Source organism: Peromyscus californicus, unplaced genomic scaffold, assembly GCF_007827085.1.
Source record: "Peromyscus californicus insignis strain IS unplaced genomic scaffold, ASM782708v3 Scaffold_6__1_contigs__length_162567912, whole genome shotgun sequence".
NCBI lineage: Eukaryota > Metazoa > Chordata > Mammalia > Rodentia > Cricetidae > Peromyscus > Peromyscus californicus.
Genome location: NW_026294584.1, coordinates 47,817,848 through 47,838,594, shown reverse-complemented (window position 1 = coordinate 47,838,594; position 20,747 = coordinate 47,817,848). Strand labels below are relative to the sequence as shown.

At 43.1% G+C, this 20,747-nt stretch overlaps 1 protein-coding gene across 9 annotated transcripts in view; it reads right to left on the bottom strand.

Moving 5' to 3' along the window:
* Positions 1–20,747, bottom strand: part of Cald1 (caldesmon 1) — a 189,862-nt gene that overhangs the window by 9,761 nt on the left and 159,354 nt on the right. For all 9 annotated transcript variants that reach the window (XR_008214574.1, XR_008214573.1, XR_008214576.1 and 6 more), the window contains 7 exons: positions 17,047–17,192; positions 12,897–13,161; positions 10,480–10,620; positions 4,870–4,913; positions 4,693–4,771; positions 1,658–1,795; positions 523–618 (listed from right to left, as the gene is read on the bottom strand). Coding sequence is in view for 3 of the 9 variants with exons in the window: in XM_052721739.1 (XP_052577699.1) it covers positions 523–618; positions 1,658–1,795; positions 4,693–4,771; positions 4,870–4,913; positions 10,480–10,620; positions 12,897–13,161; positions 17,047–17,192 (909 nt within the window). In the remaining 6 variants the exon portion in view is untranslated. The remainder of the gene's footprint in view (positions 1–522; positions 619–1,657; positions 1,796–4,692; positions 4,772–4,869; positions 4,914–10,479; positions 10,621–12,896; positions 13,162–17,046; positions 17,193–20,747) is intronic.

The window sequence follows — 20,747 nt, the reverse complement described above, 5'->3', positions numbered from 1 at the left end:
AGAGATCCACCTGGCTCTGCCTCCCGAGTGCTGGGATTAAAGGTATGCGCCACTGCCGCCTAGCTCAAAATATACAATCTTTTGGGAATAAGTTTTGAAACTTGTAATAGAGAAGTAACCAGACTAACATGGCATTTTGATTTCACATTCCTGTGTGTGATTTATAGACTAGAAGCCAAATAAACAGATAAATAAATAAATAAATAAATAAATAAATAAATAAATAAATAAACAAAGAAAAAAGGGGAGAAATGCAGAGGGTCTTGGTTGAACTGCCCCAGCATCGTGTGTTAGGGATAAGTTTCCCTTTCGCTCAGGCACAGGCCAGGCTCTGTTTTATCTCGAATCATGGTGCAGCTGCTCAAGCTGCTCTAGGTCTGCACACCCACCAGTGTGTTGTTGCTCAGCAGCGGCAGAGGTTAAGAAAGCTTTCTTTCCAGGCAGGCAAGCCAGCTGCTCTTTTATTCTGCTATGTAGGTTGTGAGGTCCCAGAAAATCAGAAATGCCCCCAAGCTCACTTACAGAAGGCTTTGGAGCAGGGGACTTGTTGCCATCTGGTGATTTAGTTAGCCATTCATTGATCCGGCTGGAAACTCCCACCTTCAGACCAGCGGTTTCCTGCAAAAAAGCCAGTCATCGCAAACACTAAAGAAAAAAAGTACATTTACCTAGGAAATCTTCCGACCGACTTCAAGGTATCCTTAAATCTGCAGTGGCTGATTAGCAACCTGACTGAGGGAGTAACTAGAGAAGATGAGGAAGACATCGCTGCCCCACCCCAGGTTGTGAAGAAGCGCTGCTTTGCCTGTGTGCCTCACAGCTTGCTGGGGAGTGCATCTGCCCGGTGGTTTAGGTAGCCAGCCTTCCTTCGCTGACATAAGAACCCAGTTTTTCACCCTTCCAATGTGGACTAAAGCCCAGTAGCTCTCCAGGTATCCCCCAGGCCTTCATCACCAGATTGGGACTGCCAAAGCACCCAGTACTGTGGGCTAAACAGCCATCTTCAGTGGGTGCTCAGCCTCTCCAGCGTGCAGTCAGCCATGGTTGACCCAGCCTCCACCACATAAGCCAATTTAATACGTTCCCCTTTATAATAATGTATATTTATTGTATTGATTCTGTCCCTTTGGAAAGAATATTAGGGGGCTGGAAAGGTGGCTCAGTGGTTAAGAGCACTGGCTGCTTTTCCAGAGGACCTGGGTTCAATTCCTAACACCCACATAGTGGCTCCCAACCATTTGTAACTCCACTTCCAGAGTATCCTATGCTCTCTTCTGACCTCTGCAGGCACCTGGAATTCACACAGTGCACAGACATACATACAGGCAAAACACCCATACACATAAAATAAAAATAAATCTTTAAAAAAAGAGGTGTATCAGTTTTTCTTCCATGTCCCCTCATCCCATCCCAACCCTAATGACTGATAATTAAATACAAGCACTTCATTTAGTGGTCCATGGCCACAGCTGAGTACACAGGCTAGCCCCATGAATACATTCTCTATGAGCTTGCTTTATTTTGCCTTTTTTTTTTCAAATCAAAGTGCTGATTGTACATTCTTTATTGCATTTGTTGTGAGTGAAGGCTATTCCTAATACAAATGGAGGAAAAATCCACTTTTCAAAACTGACGATGATGAGAGCCATACTTATACCTTATTTGGTGTTCCCGAGGCCGAGGGGGATGAAAACACATTCCCTCTTTCCCACATGCTCTTGATATTGCGGACACCTTCAGCAGGAACAGGAAGATCCGATGCTGCAGGCTTAGTAGGTTTTGAAGCTTTTGTTCCCTGAAATGTGGAAATAAGTTTTAAGACAGCGTTGAGACGCTTGTCCTCATAAAATCACAGTGAGCTGGTCTCAACACAATCAACTAAAAATGCCATGGTGTAAAGTCCATTGAAAGGGATTCGTAGTGTCTGTTTGTTGTACAACTCCATTCTGATGATGTGATTCTCCACACATACCATCAGAGCTGGAGAAGATGATCTTTCAGAAAAGAAATATGCTTTTTAGGGCTCTAGTTATCATTAAGGTGACAGAGAACTCCATTTCTTCAGCAGATTTTTTTTTTGGTGTTTTTTTTTTAAATGTGCATGCATGTTTGCATGTGTATGTGTGCATGCATGTGGAGACCAGAGGGGTGTGTGTGTGTGTGTGTGTGTGTGTGTGTGTGTGTGTGTGTGTGTATGTGTGTGTGTATGCGCAGAAGACCCAAGTCTTAAACTCAGGTGCTGTTCCTTAGAAGCCATCCACTTTTTTTGAGGGGAGGGGTGGTTCATGGATTCAGCTAGTTTGCCTGGCCAGTGACACCCAAGAATTCACTTGTATCTGCCCCCTTAGCACTGAATTACATGTGTGCAGCCATGCCTAGCTTTTTTATGTGGGTCCTAGGGCTCAAACTTAGGCTCTTTTTGCTTGTGCAGTTGCTGCCTAAGGTAGTCCCCAAGCCTCTCCAGTAGATAGGCATTTGCTCTGTTTTATTTTTAAATGTGTATGTGTGTGTGCGGTGTGCGTGTGTGTGTGTGTGCGCGTGTGCGTGTGTGTGCGTGTGTGTGCGTGTGTGTGTGTGTGTGTGTGTGCGTGTGTGTATGTGTGTGTGCATGTGGAAACTAGGGGTTGGTGTCCAGTGTCTTCCTTGATTGCTCTCCACTTTATACACTGAGGCAGGGTCTCTCACTGAACCTGGAGGCCACTGATTCTGCTACTCTAGCTAAGCAACTTGCTCCAGGGTCCTCGTGTCTGCTTCCCAAATGCAGGCTGCCATGCCTCCAGCTTTTAGATGGGTGCTGGGGGTCTGAACTCCAGCCTTCAGATTACAAGGCAAGTCCCACGTGATTATACAACCTGCTGAGCCATCGCCCAGCAGATTGGTTTTTAGCACCTACTATGCATGTGAACTTTGGTAGTGTGTCAAAGCCAGCCAGTTTGTTCCATAAGCCACAGCAAGCTTATATTTTGATAGGCTAAGTGACAGTAGCCACTATATTAACTAGTACTTATTTTGCATTGTAGTAAACACTATGAAAGTAATGGATTGCAGTATAGCCCTAGAAGAGAACACCTAACAGGAGAATGGTATTTAGTTTGGGGACATCAGTCAGGCTAAGGATACTCTGAGGAAGTAAGATTTATAACCAGACTCAAAAGTGGGAAAGGGAATAGGAAGGGTCTTCATTCTGTGCAGAAAAACAGCATGTGCAGATGCCCTGAAGTGGTGAAGTTCTTCAAAACTGAAAGGCTGAGACAGGACAGCATGGAGAATACACTGGAAGGGACAAAGGATATATGCAAGAAGGGTGTGTCTCTGAGAAACTTTCCCAGCAGTCAACAAAGACAAGCCCAGATGGCACAAGTTTCTCCATCAGTCCTGATCTGTGGCCAATAGTTGGGCAGGGATGAGTAACATCTTCAGTAGCCATAAGAAAATGACCTTACACATCTGTGCCAAGTCTGAGGCCACCGTCCTAGCTTCATTTGTCAGTGCCAGGACCAATCCAACCAGAGAAATGAACTGTCTGCAGTTGGTCATATTTTAGTGGACACCAATCTTGTGAATAAAAATCACATCTTGGGCCGGGCGGTGGTGGCGCACGCCTTTAATCCCAGCACTCGGGAGGCAGAGCCAGGCGGATCTCTGTGAGTTCGAGGCCAGCCTGGTCTACAGCGCGAGATCCAGGAAAGGCGCAAAGCTACACAGAGAAACCCTGTCTCGAAAAACCAAAAAAAAAAAAAAAAAAAAAAAAATCACATCTTGGGTGTTAGAACTTCATTAAGTGCTCGATAAATCGTAAGACTCCTTTCTCAACCTCTCTCCCCATTTGTGAGCTACTTTATAGGCATCTCCACCCTGAGTACAAAGGAGAGGCGAAGAAGCAAATGAATCCAAGCTAGTCACTTCACTGAGGATGCTCTGATACAGGTTAAAACCATCACTCAAGGCCATGCAAAGCCCAGCCCAGCATCACATCTTGATCAGTGATGCTACTCTTTCAGCTTCTGATGAGAAAGACACATTATTTCCAAACATAATCAAATTCCCAGGTCAACTGAATAGAAAACAGAATTGACAGAAGCATAAAACTATATGATCCTTTAAATACTAACCAACCAAGTAAAATGATGATTAAACACAAGTTGTCTCTCATCTTGATGTTGTTTCATGCTACTATATTTATTAATAGGAGGTTTCTGCAAACAAAATTCAAGATGTACTTGTGACTACTTGTGATGTATACATCCATCAATCTATTCATTAGTGACTAGAGAAAAAAGGCTTAGTGATTTAGAACACTTGCTGCTCTTGCAGAGGACCCACATTCAGTTCCCAGCATCTACATGGTGGCTCATAACTATAATTCCAGTTCCAGGGGTGCACATATAGACATGCAGGCAAAAACATTCATATACATAAAATTAAAAAATCTAAAAGAAAATCTATTCATTGAATCCATTCACTTCAAAGAAAATGTAGACTGTTAAGTGTTAAAAACAATCTACTCAAGAGTCCCTATGCATCTTTCTTACTGTTTCTCCACAGCTAGTTCATAGTTGTGGAGATCATTATTAATATGGTAATATTATCAGGGTGCCAGACTCATTCGTCACCCTGAGTGTTTCTGTGCCCACGTATGTAGTCACAGCCCGTTTCCATTTTACAGGACTGTGGCCAGGGAACAGCGCTCACCTCAATTGCGTTGGTATACTGCTCCAGCCTGCTGTCAATCTTGGAGACTACTGCTGCTTGATGAGTAGATTTGACACCACTGCCAAATAAGCACAGACATGAAAATATGAGACAAAAGACATCTCTCCACGTGTGTTATAGCTGATGAGTCTCAACGGAACAGTCAATTGTATTTACCTTTTCTGCACAGACTTATTCAAAAATTCTGCTCGTTCCTCTATCTAGAAATAGAAAAGAAGAAGCCTTGTGAATTTGCAGAGGGAACAGTATGTGCAAAAGTCCTAACAGTGGGAAGCTCTGAAGCCTTACAGAATGAGACATGGCTAAATGGAGACTACACCGATGCGCCTTTGAAATAGCTTCAGAACACTCCTGGAAGGCAAGGCATACCCAGAATGGCCCAAGTTTCTCCTTTGGTCCTGCTCTGTGGCCTGTAGCTTATTCACAGTGCCCTTCAACTACACCACTATCATTCCTGAACCTAGTAAATAAAAGCACCACAGAGCATGTGAGGGCATTACAGTGACGGGCACAGCACCCAGATGGGGAGAAAACTAGGAATAATGTATTTGACACCGAGGGAGAAAGAGTAGGATTGGAAGAGGATAAAGAATGCAGAGAGAGGGGTTGGGGGGAGACATTAAGTTTTGGAAGCAAGAAAGAGCTAGTAAGATGGTCTTACATAACATAAACCAATGACAAACTATTCATGTACTTAAATCCAAATCTCCTGTGATGGCACTTGGAATGGGTCCTTTGGAAGGTAATTGTGTCAGGAGGGTAGAGTCCTCATGAATGGCATTAGTGCACTGATGAAAAAGACAAGGGAGCTTGCCTACTGTCTGGTCTCTGTCACCTGAGGAGACAGCAAGAATGTGCCCATTTGTGGAGGAGGAGGAGGAGGAGGAGGAGGAGGAGGAGGACCCTTTCCAGAATCAGCAGAGCTGACATACTGATGACCTTGCACTTCCCAGTCTCCAAAATTGTAGAAAACAAATGTTTACTCGGTTTAGCTGCTTGAGGTTTTTTGTTTGTTTGTTTTTGTTTTGTCTTACTATGTAGTGTAGGCTGTCTTTGAATTCCTGATCCTCTTGCCTCAGTGTCCTAAGTGCTGGATTGATAGGCATGTGCCATCACACCCGGCAATGATAACTACTCAGTCTGTAGTAATCTGTTCCATTTATCCAGATTGATTTGAGAGAAGCGGGCACTGAAGTCCATCGACCTAGGGCAGCTTACTATAGTAGATTCCTGGACAGGGTAGGATTTGGAGCCTTTCAGCATGTGTGTTCCTTGGCAGACTAAGAGAACAAAAGGTCCTTTAAGGAGAATGCACATTTAGTAGGTTAGGAGAGCATATAAATAAAACATTTAAATGTCAGTGGTAGGTACCATATTAAAGATGGGAACATGATGCTACATCCATAAGACAAAGTGGGGTGGGGTGGGGGAGAAGGCTTTTCAGAAGTTTTGATATTTGAAGTGAGTTCTGTAGTTTACAATTTCTCGAGTGAACTTATGAAAGTGAGGGGAGGTATGCATGAATTAGAGGGGAATTGTTTTTTCAGTAACTCAAATACTTTACAGAGACTTAGGGTACGGAGGATAGCAGGAAGTACAGTGTAGTCGGTACAGAGCAGAGCTGAGGCTTGTGTTTTGTGTGTGGCTCTGCCAGCATCTTAGTGACGCGGGTCATCCTGCTCTCACACCAACTCAAGCCACAGGCCCTGTCACACTCCCCTTCCTCCTGAACAGTCAATCCAGCTTGACTTCATTTTCTAGTTTTGTGAGGACCCACCCTCCATTTACTGACTCTTGCTGGGAAATGCCTTAACAGTCGGCTCTAAATAATCAGTTTGCGTGGAGTTTATGAATTAAACACTGTACAATACTTAAGGAATTTAAGGAGGGACGTTGGTGCCCCTGATGACCAGGAGCTAGCAGTACTGTCTCAACAGACTTAAGGGAGAGATAATACTGCTAGTTTTAGATATTAGTTTGTGTATTTTCTTTACTTCACACTCCACTTCTCCATCAATGAACTCAAACACAAACAACATCAAAGACCTTTAGATTTAATCTACTTAAAATTTATTCTTTGCATATGTTATCATTCATTGCTACCACAATCAAGCAATGAGAACTCATGTTTAGAATTTCCCAAATGGTGGAAATCATAAGTAATACAAAAATATACCATTCAGTATTATTTTGAGGTCAAAATTCAAATGTTCCCCTCCCATTGGCATTATACAGTACCACCTGTTAGAACAGTTATAACCAAAGCTGCAGTCTGGAGAGCATGGCTAGCTATTGGGTTCCATTATAGGATAAGCTGCATTTAGGAAAATCCCAGGAAGTTCCTTAAGGAGCATGCCATCAAAACAAGTGGCACATAGTGTATTCCTACATGCTCATCTCTATTATGTAGAAATTAAAAACGCTCTGGTCCTTTCTATGCATTGACTTTAAATGGCTGTTGACATGTGCAGTTCCATGAGAGAGAACACAGAAAGGGGCTTCCTAGGAAGTTCAGAGGAAAAGAATGTACCTGAAGGATAGACATGAGAAATGAGGACACTGAGGGGCTTGGTAGAAAGGAGATGATTAAAGACTGAAAAGGGGAGGAAGCCCAGTCTCTCCAGAAATCAGAGTAGATAGGATCTAGAAGTCTCAGTGACTGCTCTCGTGTTATCAGGACTGTTCAAGGAAGGCTCATCTTGGGAGGGATGTTAAGGAAGGAAGAGAGAACATTGTTTTCTTTATTTGTTGATCCAGGAACAAGAGAGCAGACCTGGGGACAGGCTGCACCCTGTGACTGCTCAGAGATAACCAGAGTGGAGGGAGGGTTCTTCTGGTTGGTTGATCAGTGATTCTCAAGCTACGGTTGAGACTGGGTTTGCCATGAAGCTCCCAAACAATCAAAGGAAAACATTTTTTATTGTTTTGCATTTGTTTGTTGAGACAGGGTTTTTCTGTGTACCTCAGGTTGGCTTGGAACTCACTAGGTAGGTAGTCCAGGCTGGCCATAAACTGATGATCCCCTTGCATTAGCCTCCCAGTGCTGGGATCAAAGGAGTGTGTTACCATGTCCAGCCTTAAGCACTCTTTTTGAGGTTTATTTTTTTTTTATTTTATATGTATTGATGTTTTGCATGCATGTATGTATGTCTGCATGCATTGCCCATGGAGGCCAGAAGAGGTGTTAGGTTCTCTGGAACTGGAGTTACAGATGGTTGCTAGCTGCTGAGTGGGTGCTGGGACCTGAACCCAGGCCCTCTGCAGGAGCAACAAGTGTTCTTAACTCCTGACCATCTCTCCAGCCCCCATTTTTAACAAAAATTTACATTATTAAGAGGTTGAAAAACTATTTCATGACATAAAACAAGTACATGAAATTCAAATTTCAGTGTTCAGAGATGGAGCTGGCTTACTGGAGGCCTTGTGCTGTGCTCTGAGGGCTCACTGGCTTGGATGTTGTTCCCTTTGTGAGTCCTGAATCATTTCCGTGAGGCAGTCAACTAGATTCCCATCAAGGGGCAGCAACCTCACTTTGCACTTTTCTTTCTCACAGTATGCAGCACGGATTAGTTATGTTATAAATATCAGATATTAAAAAATAAACTCCTACTCTGGCTTAGATTGGTATGCTGGATAGTTGTATGTCAACTTGACACAAGCTGTAGTCATCTGGGAGGAAGGAGCCTCAGTTGAGAAAATACCTCCACATAAGATCAGACTGTAGGCAAGCCTGTAGGACATTTTCCTAACTAGTGATTGATGTGGGAGGGCCCAGCCCATTGTGAGTGTGCCATCCCTGGGCTGGTGATCCTGGATTCTATAAGAAAGCAAGCTGAGCAAACCATGAGGAGCAAGCTGGTAAGCAGCATCCCTTCATGTCCTCTGCATCAGCTCCTGCCTCCAGGTTCCTGCCCTGTTTGAGCTCCTGTCCCGACTTTCTGCAATGAAGAACAATGATGTAGAAGTATAAGCCGAATGGATTTTTGTTAAGTGTAGGTCTTGAATTTTCCCACAGCAGACCCTGAGATGACTGTCCAAGTACAAAAGTCACGGATTTCCTTGCAACAAGGATACATTGTCCATTGGGTGATTTCATTGTGTGAGCATCATGCTTTGTTCCTACTTATAGAAACTAAGACACCTACAATGTCATTATGTACCAGTATTGTGCATGTGGTCTGTGATTAACCAAATATTACCCAATTCACAATGGTACTTTGGGAAGTATTAGAATTGTAACCAAGCTGGGTATGGTGGTACACGCCTTTAATTCTAGCACTTAGGAGGCAGAGGCAGGTGGGTTTCTGTGAATTTGAGACCAGCCTGTTCTGCATAACAAGTTCTAGGACAGCCAGGGCTACATAGTGAGGCACTGTCTCCAAATGAACGAACCAACCTGTGACTAGCATCCACACCATCATAAAAACTAAGTGAAATTATTTGAATTCTGAGGGCAGCTGAAACAGCTCATTTGGTAAAATATGTGTCCCAGAATCCTGAGGACCTTAGTTCAAACCCCAGGTCCCAATGTAAAAAGCCAACTGAGGTTGCATTTGTTTATAATTACAGCTCTGGAGACAGGCAATTCTAGGCTAAGAGGAGAACCTGACTCAAAAAAATAAAGATGGATGGCTTCTGAGGAACAACACTTGAGGTTTACCTCTGGCCTCTACAGGTATGTACATTCATGCATACATGTCCCCTCACACATGTGTACCCCCACATACACATAAAAAACATTCTGACAAAGAGGCCATGACTGTAAAGTGGAGGTGACTGGCTTTTGTTTACTTTCATACACCCATGTACATGTAGCCATGGGAGCCTAGTTGAGACTCAACACTGACTTTCCCCATTATTGATGGTTGTAGTCTAGTTAGGCTAATGGTAGATGAAGACAGGATATGAATGTTAAAGGTTAGCTGAGGCTTCACTCACTCACTCAGTATTCATCTGCAAATATTTCTCAAATACCTTCAGTACATAAGGTAGTGAGTGTACTGGGTGTTCAAAGCCAAGGAGAAAGGAGAGACTTGGTAATAAATGACCGATGGAGTCTGTTGCCTTTCCCCCCACATCTCAACCACTCCATGGTCTCCCTGGCTTCAGCTTCTTTTGCTCCTTCTCTCTTCTCTGGACAAGAACTTCTGTCCTAAGCATTAGGGGCTGTTCCATGAAGGCAGTAGTAAGACCTACCTCTCCTGGAAAAAGGACCCTATCCACGTTGCAGCTCATCTCCTACAGTAATAGCTTTGCAGTTTGCATTGGAATAATTCCAGTTGTGCTTTTAGTAATCACAACATTAACATGAAAAGCATCTGAAAGAGTCAGTGGTCAAATGTCTGTAGCCCTCTGAAATTCATATGGTGCTAGTCAGTCCCCAAAGTGTAGACTCCTCATGAATGGGATTAGTACACTTCTTAAAGAGGCCAGAGGGAGCTTGATGGCCCCTTCTTCTCCATCCCACTGGATGAGAATAGCAAGAAAGTGATGTCATCTACGAAGAACCAGATATTGAATTTGCTAGTGCCTTGATCTTGGACTTTTCAGCCTTTAGAACTAACTGTAGGCAATACATGTCTGTTATTTATAAGTTACCAAGTCAAAAAGATGTTTTGATATAGTAGCCTGAACAGATTAACATAGGACAGCAAAGAGTTAAACGAAGCAAAGGAAGTCTTGGATGATCAAAAAACAAAGGGGCTCCAATCACATTACTATGATACCGGAAGAGAAGTTTAATAAGAATTTCTGGGACAAAAATACCTTGAGAGAAGAGCCTTTAGGAGTGAAACACTTGAATGGCTTCTTGTCCTCGGACAAGCCATCTTCTGGCATCTTCTGGCGTTTCTCAGCAGCTTCTGCCCTTCTCTTTTCAATCTCTTCCTTTAGCCTCCTCTTCTCTTCCTGAGACAGACAGAGCAAATAGCAACACATCACAATCTGCTTCTAGTGCTGTGGGCGCAAGAGCAGCAGTCAGAGGCGCCTTAACTCTACCATGTATGTTATCCAGTCTTCTGGGGTGCTCAGAAGAGAGGACCCCTGAGCACTGGAGTCCACTGCCTGGGTTTGCACTCTGGAGGGGTACTTTCCATCAGTGAGAACTTAATCTTACTTACTACCTGCCTCCGTTTCCTCATTTATAAAACAGAACCACAAGCAATCACCTAAGTTCATGACATCTAATTTAGAAAAATTGTATGAAATGTTTAGACTGCCATCCTGCTGGACAAGTCTCCTTTAAAGGTGATATGTTACCATCTTGTAAGTCACTTAACAAAACCTTCCTCTTTTGAATATGTAAATGAATATGAAGGCTCCCCCTGCCTGTTTCCAGGAAGGGTGGTCAAGATGGAAGGAATCCTTTGTGTTACTGTCCTGATATCCCCTTGTAAGCAATCAATGTAGCATGACAGTTCCTGCTTTTTGAGTGCCTGTGATGTGTCAGCCACTGTGAATACAGCCATCTACTTAGTCATCAAAAAAATCCTGCAAAATAGATACTATTTCACAGACAAGGAAAATAAGACAGGGTAGCTCAGGGTGTCCCAAGGTCCTAGCTTGTCAGTGGCAGAGTCAGGACACAATTCCAGGTCTGTCAGCTTACAAACTTCTATCACGGTCACTTTTCAGTTAGAGGTCATGGCCTCATTGGAAATGGGAGTGGGAAGAGACATTGGAATAATTCATCCAAACTTTCCATACAACTTAGGGAAACTGTATACCATCCATTTCAGAAAAAGAAAGAGTGAAAATCTTGTCACATATTTGAAGGGAATAGGAGCTTGAGGCCTGGAAAGTTCTAGGCTCAGGAGTTGGAAAAGCAGGGTCCTCACGCTTATCCCATCACTTATCCGTCAAACATCTTCAACCAAGTCACTCTAACTATTCGATTCCTGGTTTCTTTCCCTGTAAAGTAAGAACATACCCTAGGATGAAAGGAAAGGATGCACTTTATAAACTGTAGTGATCTACTTTGTAGCTGACCTAGCTGGTTTTTCATGTGCTGAGGTCAAGTTTTCCCCCTTGTAACCCGATCTGTTCTGTGTTAAGAATGAGACAAATGCTTTTGCCAGCAGTGGCAGGGCTCTGGTGGCCCAGCAAGCCACTGTTGGTTCTGGGATACCGTAGCGAACAAAGCAGATACCATCTCAGCCTCTGTACATTCTAATCTGCTTGGAGAAACTTGAGGGCCAGGGAGATGGCTCAGCAGATAAAGGTGCTTGTGGTAGAAGCCTGGAGACCCAAGACTGATCCTTGGAACCCATGTGCAAGGAGAGACTCAACTCCACAAAATTGTGCTCTGACCACCACACACAGATACACCACATGCATGCATATCACATACACACACATACACACACACCAGCAATAATAATCTATAAACATCTCTACAAAGACTCTCTGAATATTAGATATCTTGCAACAGCTATGTTTTTCTTTCCTTTCTCTTTTTGTTGTATTTTGTTTGCAGGCAGAATTTCTCTGTGTAACCAGGGCTGTGTCGGAACATACTATAGACCCCAAACCGGCCTTGAACTCAACATTCTACTGTCTCAGCCTTCCAGTGCTAGGATTCCAGGCATGAAGCCACCCACCCACTCTGCTTCCTAGCTTGGTTCTGTGATGGGTGGCAGACCTTCCATCTCTCTCAGATTCCCCACTGTTCCTCATTGAGAGGCTCTATAGGACAAGAGGCTCAGTGGGACAAGTATACACACTCCTCTGTGCGTCAGTTTCTTCATCTAGAAAATGGAGACACAAGTAGTCCAGGTTCAGAAACATGCCGTTTACCATCATAATAAATGACTGTTATTAGTACTGGGAGACAGGGTCTCCTATAATCTAGGCTAGCCTTGAACTTGATATGGAGTGAGGGAGGATGACCTAGAACTTCTGATTCTTCTCCACCTCCTGAGCGCTAGGATTATAGGGGTGCTCCACTACGTGGGTATATGTACTCCTAAGGATTGAATCTAGGGCCTTGTGCATGTTGAGGAAGCACTCTACTGACTGAGCTACCAGGCTTGTTATTGATACACTATATGTTCAAGAGTGCACACTCAGAAGAGCGGCAGGGGACTTCAAGGGACTGTTCCTCTCTGGGTTACAAGGTCATGGGCCATGCACTTAAGGACTTGGGGACATCCAGGTTTCCCCTGGCTGGGCCAGGCAGCCCTCACCTCCTCTCTAGCTTTGCGATCAGCTTCCTCCTGCTTCCTTTTCTGCTCCTCTTCCTCCAGGACCTTCCTTCTCTCTTCCCTCTTTTTCTTCAGCTCTTCCAGCTCCAAGGCTGCCTCCTGTTGTTTTTGTTTGAGTTTTTCAAACTCTTCGCTCTCAGTCTCCCCGCGGCGCCGGCGCAGCTCCTCCAGCCTCTTGCCAGCTTCCACTTGTGGGGTACCTTCAGCTTCCTTGTCCCCACTGGCCCGGCCTCCTGGGCGGCTGGGGCTGAGGGAGGAGAAAAGGCAAGGTAGTTACCTGGTTCTGTCTTGCAGCCCCCGTTGGAGGGAGGAGGATATCTGTCTGCAGGCACTATAACCAGGCCTGGGGTTGGTTGGGGATCTATATGGAATATAAGCACTTCATGAGAGCCTCTACTAGGGCAAGGTAAAAATGGTGCACCTAGTGTGGAGAGTCCTGTGCAATCCTGAAAATAATAATATCATATATATGATCTGGACAGACCACTTGGCACATAGTCAAAAGAATTGAAAGCAAGGTCTTGAGATGGTGGAACACCTACATTCATAACATTATCCACAAGAGCCAGGAGGTGGGAGCAATCTGACTCCATTGTGGGATGAATGAATTAGCACACCGTGGTATATCCACACCATGGATATACTATTCAGCCTTCAAAAGAAATACCGACACATGCTACAATGTGGATAAACTTGAAGCTATTACGTGAAATGAGACAAGCCAGTTATAAAAGGACAAATACCTCAAAATTCTACTTGTATGAGGAATCTATGGTAATATCAAATTCATAGAAACAGAAAAGGAATGGTGGTTCTCTGGGGCATAGGAGGTGGCCAAGGAGGAGCTGTGTGTGAGTGTGCAATCCCAGTTCTGCGGGATGAAATGATTGTGGAGCTCTGCTGCAGGATGTTGAGAATACAGTTAGCACTACAAACTGTAGGGTTTTTTTTTTTGTTGTTGTTGCTGTTGTTTGTTTTCTGAGACAGGATCTCTCTACAGCTGGCCTCTAGCTCAAGCTCATAATCCCTCTACCTCAGCCTCCTAAATGTTGGATTACAGCTGTTTACCACTATTTGGGCCCTATTGTTTCTTGGGTGAGTTAAACCCAGTAAGGTATGTCTGTTTTGATAGAGCCTCTGGGAAATTTTTCTTATCCAAAATGTGTATTTCTACCCTCTCTGACCCCAACACAACTGGAGTATCCTTTGTCAGGATTTAAAACTCTAAATTATTACAGATGTGGTGTGATCAGGGTGGTTGCTGAAGATCAAAGGGGTCGTTCATTATATCTTATGAATGTTTTCAAATGTATTATCACATTAAATAGTCATGATAACTGGGGAGGTGGTGGTATTCATAAAATCCTTATCTTATGAGTAAAGTGAGAGAGAATAAACAGTTTGTCCAAACTGTAGAAAGTGATTGAGGGCTGGGGAGATGGCTCACTCAGTAAAGTGTTCGCCATACACACATGGGGACCTGACTCAATCCCCAGAACCCATGTGGAAAAAAAAAAAAAAAAAACAACCTGGGTGTGATGAGAAACAGAGACAGGCAGCCAACTTGGAAAGCCAGCCCCGCCTAATCCAGATCAGTGAGAGACCCTGCCTCAAAACCAAGATGGATGGCTAATGAGGAACAACAGAATATACTCTGTTTTGCTAGTGACATCACACAAGCTGGATCCTCCCAGAACTGGACTAGGGGAGAAATTCTGGTGTTCTTCTTGAAGGTCTTGATACAGGGAGTCTTTTGCTTAGAGACAGAGATGTAGAGTAGCTTCTATTTAAATACTTATTAACACACAGTGAGGTCATTACTAACTAGATCCAAGCACAGGAATCCCACGCCTGACACCTTTGTATTCAGGAACAATGAATCACACTGTTTAATATTTATTCTGTGTAATGGATGGCACAATGCTTCCAGCTATGGAGTAAGAGAATGAAGGAAACAAGGAGTGATTGAGGATATGCAGTGCACAATACTGATCTTCTTTCTTTCTTTTTCTTTTCTTTTCTTTTCTTTTCTTTTCTTTCTTTTTTTTTTTTTTGGCTTTTCGAGACAGGGTTTCTCTGTGTAGTTTGTAGACTCACTTTGCAGACCAGGCTGGCCCCGAACTCACAGAGATCTGCCTGGCTCTGCCTCTCCAGTGCTGGGATTAAAGGCATGTGTCACTGCCACCTGGCTTACTGATCTTATTTTATATACCTTATGCTTTTGAACACAGAGGTAGTTCAGACCATATTGTTTCCTCTAGGACAATGTTTTCAGGCTTCAGGTTAAAAAATAAAATCAATTTAGTAAATTGGTCTCAACATTTTAAAAAGTGAAAGAGGAAAAACATCGAAGTGCATTGTGTAGAGAGGTAAAGACAGTACCATGCTTTGAAACAACTTGTTCTAGCTATAAACATGTATGTTTGGGGGTGGGTTATGATATCAAATTTGTTGCTGCAGGCTGAGATTATAAAATATAACAGGTTCTTGATGGTTAAAGATGAACTCTCATTTTGAACTCAAACAAGATTAAAGGGTTTCTTACAACCTTACATTGTGCTCTTTCAGTGTTACAGAGTCACAAGCTTCTGACTCCTCTCTCAGGAAGGTCTTTGCATTTTTAGAAACTGGTTTATTCTCTGGGATCTTGTGGTGTGGATGAGAAGACGCTGGCCTATGGAATCTTCTCTGGGTTCCACTAGGTGTCGCTCAGTCTTTATTTTGTGTAATCAAAGTGCCGGTTGGTGGTGAGGCTCTGGTTCAACAGTCATCTTGCAGAGCATGCGCTCACATCACTAAGTGCAAACTTAGATTTACTGGCACAGAAAGCTGGTTCTGTAGCACTGTCATTCATGGTACCAGACCCATTTAAAATACACCTTTCTGATTGCATTCACTCATATGCATATTGTACGATCCTCTGTGTGCGTACGTGCGTGCGTGCGTGCGTGTGTGTGCGCGCGCGCGCGCGCGTGTGTGTGTGTGTGCGTGTGTGTGTGTGTGTGTGTGTGTGTGTGTGTGTGTGTGTGTGTGCGTGTATCTTAACTATTGTAAACATAGAGGAATGTCTGAGATAAATGTTACTGGTGGCTGAATTAAAAAAAAAAAATCTAACCTTAAAAATGAAGAATCAAGTCAACTTTCACCAAAACGGGAGTAAGACCTTGGCTATACTGCCTCTGCCTAAACATGCTGGTAGGTTTGTAGCACCAGGGTGGAATATGGGAATACCTTCCAGAAAGTTCTGTCTTGTCTTTAGCTTTTTTAGGTTTAAGGAAAATCAGATACCAGGCTTTTGCCTATGAAGAACACAGCTTGCTTTTAGCTCAGCTGGTAAAAAAAAAGCATCTAGCTAGAGACTCTTACTGTATTCCTCACTGTGTGAGTATATGGAGTATATCATTCTCTGCTTGTATGGGTATCAACTCCTAGCAGACACTGACAAAAACAAATTACATTGTAGTAACCTATTTCTCTCTCTCTCCTCTTTCATGTATATATATATATATATATATATATATATATATATATTATATCTCACATACATAGATTCCTCTTGTGTGTGTGTGTGTGTGTGTGTGTGTGTGTGTGTGTTTCTAAAATGGGAAAATGAAGGCAAATTTACACAGAAGGCTCTTAAAGTCCTATGGTAAAGGGCTGTGATTTGGTTTAACCTAATGTGCCCCAAGTTTTTGGACCACAGAATAATCTGAACTTCACAAAACACTTATTTACAACCTTTACAATAATGAACTCTTAAAAATGGTACCGAGAAAGATTTGTAGAAAGTTGTCTGGACCACCTAAAGCATGAACCACTGATATTAATCTCAGTCATAATATTTCTTAATACACTGATACAATATGAGCATATTGTCAAAACATGGAGACTAAGCATTATATGCCTTGCTATTGAAAAAAGAAGAAGAACTAGAAGAGGATTAAGCTATGGTTGAGCAATGATTGCTGGTCTGTTAGTGACAGGGGCCCAGGATCTGCTGACTATGTATCTTTAAGACAATGGGAAGAATGTTGCCTGGTCAGATCCTTTCTGTCTGGAGGCGCAGGACAAAGAGACCCAGTCTCCCTCCCACATATGGGAAGACAGCGACTGTTAAATAGTCACAGCTTACCTGAAAGCATTCTCAGTTTGTTTAAGTTTGTGAGTCATGAATTCTCCATTCTGCGCTTTCACTTCAGTAAATCCTTTCTTTCGATCCAAGAAGCTCTTGACTTCTTCTTTGGGTTCTTTGTCCTTTTTAATCTTCTCATCTTTGATCTAACCAAGGACACATATCAGGAAGATAAATAACTATAAATATCTTACTAGGTTTGGGCAGGCTATTACCAACACCCCAACTTTTAAAGAAGTCTTTGGACTTGACGCAGAGCAATCATCCAGAACATGATGTAGAAAGGAAATCAAGAACATTATTACAGAGGAAGCCATGTTTCTTTGACCTGTGAGCCAAAACCTGAACCTTAATTTTATGAAGTCAAGAGCTATCGCTGATCTCACTGGGGTTTTTATTTGGGGAAGCAGTATTGTTGTTAGTTTTGGAAACTATCAAGTTCTAGGAATTCTACCTAAGAGTAGTTGCTTACAGTTCCCACTAAGAAAAGTAATTTCAGGTGTGGTTTGGATGGAAGAGTGGCCGTGTAGCTTGGCCAAGTTTCTTCTTGGCTAAAGGGAGCATCTTTGATAAGGGCCCAGTAAGGAGGAAATAAGGGAAAAGCCAGCAGGTGACACAGATCTGCCAGTTCTGGGGGCTATGATACAGGCATTTCAGTCAAATGATTGAGGGGACCCAAGGAGGGAACACATAACCTACCTTTAGGGGAAGGACTTAGAACCATGCATGACTGAAGCCACGTAAACAGTTCCAGGGTGCATGTTGATTTCCACTGGAGGAAAGATTTAGACCTCCAGATGTGGGTTTGTGATTGCTGTATAACACTGAAGGGAAGGATATGAGGAGCAATTGGGAGCTTTAGTATTTTTGCGTAACACAGAGGGGAAGGATATGCAGAGCAATTGGAAGCTTTAGTTTTTTTGTGGGGGTTGTGTTGTGAAGTCCTCATGGTAGATGGAACAGATTATTTCAAAGTGGCTTCTGAGGTGGGCAAAGAGTTCACATTACTATCTCATCCATTCTTAAAATGTGAACATGAGAAAGTGGTGTCCATTGTTCTTTTCAAGACAGTTGCAAAGAACTAGTGCTCTGCAGAAACACTTGGAAGAGAAAGGTAGACCATAAGAATGTAGGGATTCCTGACTGCCGAGAACTCTCTCCCTTTACCTGACCACTAACTGCTTTCCAGTGATTTTTGACACCCTCTCAATATTTACCCCTAAAAGGCATGTTTTACAAGTAGAACGTGGTGTTACGGGTTACCTTTTATAGTCCTTTGCCTGATAATCTTCCTTAAACGGTACTAAATTATCCTGGATGGACTATTCACTGACATTGCTCTAGTTAAGACTTTGATTTTCCTCTAAGGTGGGGTATATCTGGGTGTCCCTTAGTAATGCTAAAGAGGGAACCTGTAACGTTGCTGCAATGTCCTCTCTGGGAGATTTGTCTGCAGCTAAGGAGAGTGTTTGAGTCTAGAGGTGTTTGTCGCCCAGTTTCTCTGGGAAGCTCATCAAGACATAGCTGGATGAAATGATCCCTTTCCAAATCCCACCCTGTCATTGCCCTCTTGGCCCCTGATGGGGTATGAGCAAAGAGCAGGAAGCTCAGGGCCTGTATACCAGTGTGATCATGGCTGCTTGGCGGCTGTCCCTGCCTCCCAGAACAAACACATCGGTATTCATTGAATAGGTAGGAAGAGACAGTATAGTTTCATTTTGGCCTGTCACTGTTGAATAGAGCCCCAGAAACCATGGGCTAGAGTACACATCCTGGTTAATATGTATCTGGGAATACACACACAGAGGTGAAGGGTGCTATTTCCGGGGTACCCATGTGATAAATTCTGAGTCAAATCTCATGGCTTATGGGGGCAACAATATAGGTAAATTTCTTTTAACTCATTTCTTCTATTTTGCAGTCCAAAATACTTTAAAGTATTACCAGATTTCCTGGCAAAAAAATTACTTCAAATAGATTTGTAAAAGAATGGATGTCTATCAGAAGAACAGCCTCCCACCCCTATTTCTCCAAGCTGTGCCTCTGTTGGGAAGGGTTATGGTGGGTGGTCTACTCATGTTCTCAGTGGGAAACTTTCTTAGAAACATTCTCAATCTAATAATGACGGCTTGAGTTTGACTGAGAATTATTTTCTCCTGAGAAATGAATAAAACAGCTCTACAGGATCTTCAATTTTTAGTTTAAAGAATACAATAGATTAGATTCTTTGGCAAGGTCATGGCAAGCCCACAGCCTTGTGAACCCCTAGGAAAAGAACTAGATTTTTTAGGTTGCAGTGTTACCACAGAAAAAGAGCTCCACTAAAGGGTTACTCGGTGGTCATGAATGTTGAAAAGAGTAAACCTGCTTCGTTCACAGGTAACACGGGTGGGCTTCTAAGACCGCCTCCAGACATTTTTTGGATGAGACTCCATACAGCTGAGTTACTTAGTGGGGGGAAACATGAGCATGTAGGGGTGCAGGTATTTACAAGGCATAGCCTTAAGCTAGACACAACCCCAAAGACCAAGGGAACAGGTGGACCTTCCTGAGCTAGGAGTCTCTATCGTGATAAAGTTCCAGAGTAGCAAGAATTGGGTATTAATTGCAGGCTTTCTGACCACATTTAGCACATTTTTGTTAGCTTCAGACCCTAAATCCTCATCCAGCTCCCTCTTCCACACTATGGATGTTCTCCTGACTCTTTGCTCCTGAAATCTGGTTCCCAGACAACTCAGACCTTCAGCAGAGAGCTTAGACCCTGGCTTGGAGTAGCTGAATCATCTTTAACCAAATTGCAGGGTGCATCTGCACACTAAGGTTCAAGACACATGGGCCTGGGTGACAGGACTATCAGGTTCAACAAAAAACTCTCTGCTAGAAACGTTTTTTCTGTTAAAAGCCAAGGGAAAAACCAAATCAATACTGAGTAAAGAACTAAAGAGAGACAGCTTCTAATTGAGGAGGAGAGACAGAAAAGTTAATGTTCAAGATTGGAGAGCATCTGCACTCCAGGGCTGCCACAGAGTTCAACTGCAGTGGAGGAAGACAGGGGGTTGGTTTGTTTGTGTTTTAAAGCACTGGAGGGACTTTGGGAAATGTTTCCCCTGGAAGGTCAGCGGAATGTTTGTGTTTACTTGTGGTTGAACTATCCTGCTTATGCTGTGTGGATTCCTGCCAGGGAAGGTTTCTGTTTGCTTTTATGTGACAAAAAAAAAAAAAAAAAAAAAAAAGAAGGAAGGGGTTATTTAAAATGACTGAATCTTGCAAAAAAAAAAAAATGATTTAAAGTTGCCTATATAACACACCAGTCCAGCTAGTTGGGAAGGGGAAGCTTTATCCATAGACAGCAGTTTATCTATACAATATTAAAATTGATCTTCTGAAAAGCCTGGCTGGAGGAGATTATCTAGACTGGTGTAAAAATGAAGTCAGAAGTTATGAGAGCTGGAATGTGCTGTGGGGCAAACCGGGAAAGGGATAATGGCAGGTCTGAAACCAGCCATTCCCTGGAGTGTTGGACTGATACCATGGACTTTGCCTTATCTGAAAAGAGGCAGATGGATGACTGAGGATGAGCCTCTTCTGACTCAGACACCATACACAGGCATGGGATGCTTTGGCCATTAAAAGTAAAATCATTATCTTGGCGAAATTAATTAACTTTCACACCACCAGAGGGTGTTCACTACAGCCTGCCC